A 4,245-nucleotide genomic window follows, 5' to 3' on the forward strand; every position below is an offset into this window, starting at 1 on the left:
GTATGTCAAAGAGGCAAAACTATGAAAATAAAATATAGACAATAGAAATGGGATATGTCAAAGAGACAAACATATGAAAATAGAACATAGACAATAGAAATGGGGTATGCCTAAAAGACAAAAATATGAAAATAGAACAAAGACAATAGAAATTATGGGGTATGCCTAAAAGACAAAAATATGAAAATAGAACAAAGACAATAGAAATTATGGGGAATGCTTAAGAGACAAAAATATGAAAATAGAACATAGACAATAGAAATGGGGTATGCCTACCCCTGTAAGAGACAAAAAAATGAAAAAGAAGAGACAACAACTTAATAAACAAAAAGTTATACTAGATATACAATACAGATTATGGAGCACTGACTGTGATAATTATCTTTCTGCTTAAAGGAATACAAATGTATACAGTTTTTTTTATTTGTTAGAGCTTTTGCATTTGCCATGTATTTTCTGTGGAATCAATTATTTCGGGTTATTCAATTCGTCATATTGAAGTATTTACACTCAAAATGAGTTCCTGACAGACAAAAAAAAAGATGATGAAGAAGAAAAACATCAACAACATGCATACCATTAAAAACAAACCAAACAAAAATACATATACAATACATGAAAAAATAAATGCATTTGAAAAATAAAAAGAAACATAAAAAAAATATATATTTAGGACCAATATAAAAACATATGTAAACATATGTTTGGGCCGAACATATGAAAACATATGTTTAGGCCAAACATATGAAAACATATGTTTAGGTCTAAAAAACATATGAAAAACATATGTTTATAAAAAACATATGAAAAAACATATGTTTTTCATATGATTTTATAAACATATGTTTTTCATATGTTTAACATATGTTTTTCATATGATCAAAAACATATGTTTTCATGTCGGGCCTAAACATATGTTTACATATGTTTTCAAACATATGAAAAAACATATGTGAAACATATGAAAACATATGTCGCAATTTTTCACATGTAATATATGTATTACTGGTAGATTATCAAGTCAGGGATTTCGTAACCGCACAATTCTTAAAACCTTAACGCAATTTTTCCAAAAATGTAATGCTTCGGTTTTGAAGTTTGGTTTTACCTCAATTCGATTGGGATACAACATCCTCATTTTTACGGAAATGTTGTTTACCGCGGCAGGAAATTTGGAGACGATACTGGTTAACTTATCAATCCTTTAAAAAAAATCTAAAAGGTAATCAATTCAACAATGTAACTAGATAATTGAATAATGATTAATTGAATAATGGTTTCATTGGTATTGATATTGATTGCAGGGTGAATAAATTGAAGGGAGGACGAAAACAATGATACTTGTATATGTATGCAGATTATTCCTGGACTAATTATTAGCAAAACCTTTATCTCTAAGTACATTTACTATATCGAGGTTGCCACCAATACAGCTCCAATTAAATGGTGTTCGTCCATTGGTATCACTGATGTTAACGTCAACACCCTTTTCAATAAGACTGTTGACTATTGATAAATGTCCTTTACCACAAGCATCCATTAGACCTGTTTTTCCGTGATTGTTTGGTTTATTCATATCACAACCCTTGTCTATAAGTAAGTTAACTATTTCAATGTTACCCCCAAAACAAGACCAGGTAAATGCCGTTTCTCCATTCTTGTCAGTTATGTTAACGTCAACGCCCTTTTCAATTAGACTGTTGACTATTGATAAATGTCCTTTACCACAAGCATCCATTAGACCTGTTTTTCCGTGATTGTTTGGTTTATGTATATCACAACCCTTTTCTATAAGTGAGTTAACTACTTCAATGTTACCACCTAAACAAGACCAGGTCAATGCCGTTTCTCCATTCTTGTCAGTTATGTTAACGTCAACGCCCTTTTCAATTAGACTGTTGACTATTGATAAATGTCCTTTACCACAAGCATCCATTAGACCTGTTTTTCCGTGATTGTTTGGTTTATGTATATCACAACCCTTTTCTATAAGTGAGTTAACTACTTCAATGTTACCCCCTAAACAAGACCAGGTAAATGCCGTTTCTCCATTCTTGTCAGTTATGTTAACGTCAACGCCCTTTTCAATTAGACTGTTGACTATTGATAAATGTCCTTTACCACAAGCATCCATTAGACCTGTTTTTCCGTGATTGTTTGGTTTATTCATATCACAACCCTTGTCTATAAGTAAGTTAACTATTTCAATGTTACCACCTAAACAAGACCAGGTAAATGCCGTTTCTCCGTTCTTGTCAGTTATGTTAACGTCAACGCCCTTTTCAATTAGACGGTTAACTATCGGTAGTTGTCCTTCACCACATGCATTCATTAGAGGTGTCTTTCCATCATTATTAGTGGTACGTAAATCATAACCTGTTTGTAAAAGTAAGTTAACTATATCAATGTTACCACTTACACATGCCCAATAAAATGACGTGTCTCCGTCATTATCAGTAATGTTAACGTCAACACCCTTTTCAATTAGACTGTTGACTATTGATAAATGTCCTCTACCACACGCATCCATTAGACCTGTTTTTCCGTCATTGTTTGGTTTATTTATATCACAACCCTTTTCTATAAGTGAGTTAACTATATCAATGTTTCCACCTAAACAAGACCAGGTAAATGCCGTTTCTCCGTTCTTGTCAGTTATGTTAACGTCAACGCCCTTTTCAATTAGACTCTTGACTATTGATAAATGTCCTTTACCACAAGCATCCATTAGACCTGTTTTTCCGTGATTGTTTGGTTTATTCATATCACAACCCTTGTCTATAAGTAAGTTAACTATTTCAATGTTACCACCTAAACAAGACCAGGTAAATGCCGTTTCTCCGTTCTTGTCAGTTATGTTAACGTCAACGCCCTTTTCAATTAGACGGTTAACTATCGGTAGTTGTCCTTCACCACATGCATTCATTAGAGGTGTCTTTCCATCATTATTAGTGGTACGTAAATCATAACCTGTTTGTAAAAGTAAGTTAACTATATCAATGTTACCACTTACACATGCCCAATAAAATGACGTGTCTCCGTCATTATCAGTAATGTTAACGTCAACACCCTTTTCAATTAGACTGTTGACTATTGATAAATGTCCTTTACCACAAGCATCCATTAGACCTGTTTTTCCGTCATTGTTTGGTTTATGTATATCACAACCCTCTTCTATAAGTGAGTTAACTATTTCAATGTTTCCACCTAAACAAGACCAGGTAAATGCCGTTTCTCCGTCATTATCAGTAATGTTAACGTCAACACCCTTTTCAATTAGACTGTTGACTATTGATAAATGTCCTCTACCACACGCATCCATTAGACCTGTTTTGCCGTGATTGTTTGGTTTATGTATATCACAACCCTTTTCTATCAGTAAGCAAACTATGTCGATGTTACCGTTATTACATGAATATAAAAACGGCGTGTTTCCGGCATTGTTGGTATCGTTTACGTCAGCACCGTTCTCTATAAGATCGGTTACTGTTAGCATATGACCTGCAACACAAGCGTCCATTAGAGGTGTTGTTTCTCTCAACTGAGCTGATCTAATATTGGATAAGTTCAACTCCGGCACTTTCGATATTAGGTTTTCGGTTTTAAAAACTTTAATTTGTTGACGATCAGATTGATTTCTTGTTGTATTACCAGTTATATCATGTTGTTCTAAATTGCGCACTTTTTCATCGATGGATTCCTTACTCTGGTTATTGATCTTTTCATTCAATCTATTATTGGTTCCTCTCCCAACAGCACCTTCAAAAATAAAACTATGTTTAAAATCATTCATTCTGCAAATCATTTAGAAAAGCACAAATTTGACAGTGACATCGTTGTGTAATATATTGTTTTGAAGCAGACACTTATATATTCGGCATGAGCGTACCTCCTGGAGGTAAATAAAGAAACGTGCTGATGAATACAACAATACAATTTAGTTTGCTTTTAATTTACTGCTAACAAATCAATATTATAACAAATAAAAAACAATATGCAAAGATCTAATGACAGTGTTGATTTTGAACCCTTTTTGAATAAGTGTATTTTTTATTTTTTTTTTATTTTTTAAGAATAAGAATTTTATTAGTTTGAAATCCAAACAATAGGATTGTTACTAAAATACACAACAAAAACAAACAAACAGGCATATTAAAATTACAAAACGATAGTCATTAAACAGTTACACTACAAACATGTAGCATTGAAAGAAAAACAAAAACATATATTAATAGTATTAATTAT

The 4,245-nt window shown here is 32.4% G+C and overlaps 1 protein-coding gene across 1 annotated transcript; it reads right to left on the reverse strand.

Moving 5' to 3' along the window:
• Positions 1-1,359: 1,359 nt before the first annotated feature.
• Positions 1,360-3,793, reverse strand: LOC143042937 (uncharacterized). The gene is made up of 3 exons (XM_076215442.1): positions 3,706-3,793; positions 2,914-2,970; positions 1,360-2,376 (listed from the first exon to the last, which is right to left on the reverse strand). Exons 1-3 carry the CDS (start codon positions 3,791-3,793, stop codon positions 1,370-1,372), a joined length of 1,152 nt encoding a protein of 383 aa, XP_076071557.1. The 3' UTR covers positions 1,360-1,369.
• Positions 3,794-4,245: the final 452 nt, after the last annotated feature.

The sequence above is a fragment of the Mytilus galloprovincialis genome, chromosome 8, assembly GCF_965363235.1.
Source record: "Mytilus galloprovincialis chromosome 8, xbMytGall1.hap1.1, whole genome shotgun sequence".
NCBI lineage: Eukaryota > Metazoa > Mollusca > Bivalvia > Mytilida > Mytilidae > Mytilus > Mytilus galloprovincialis.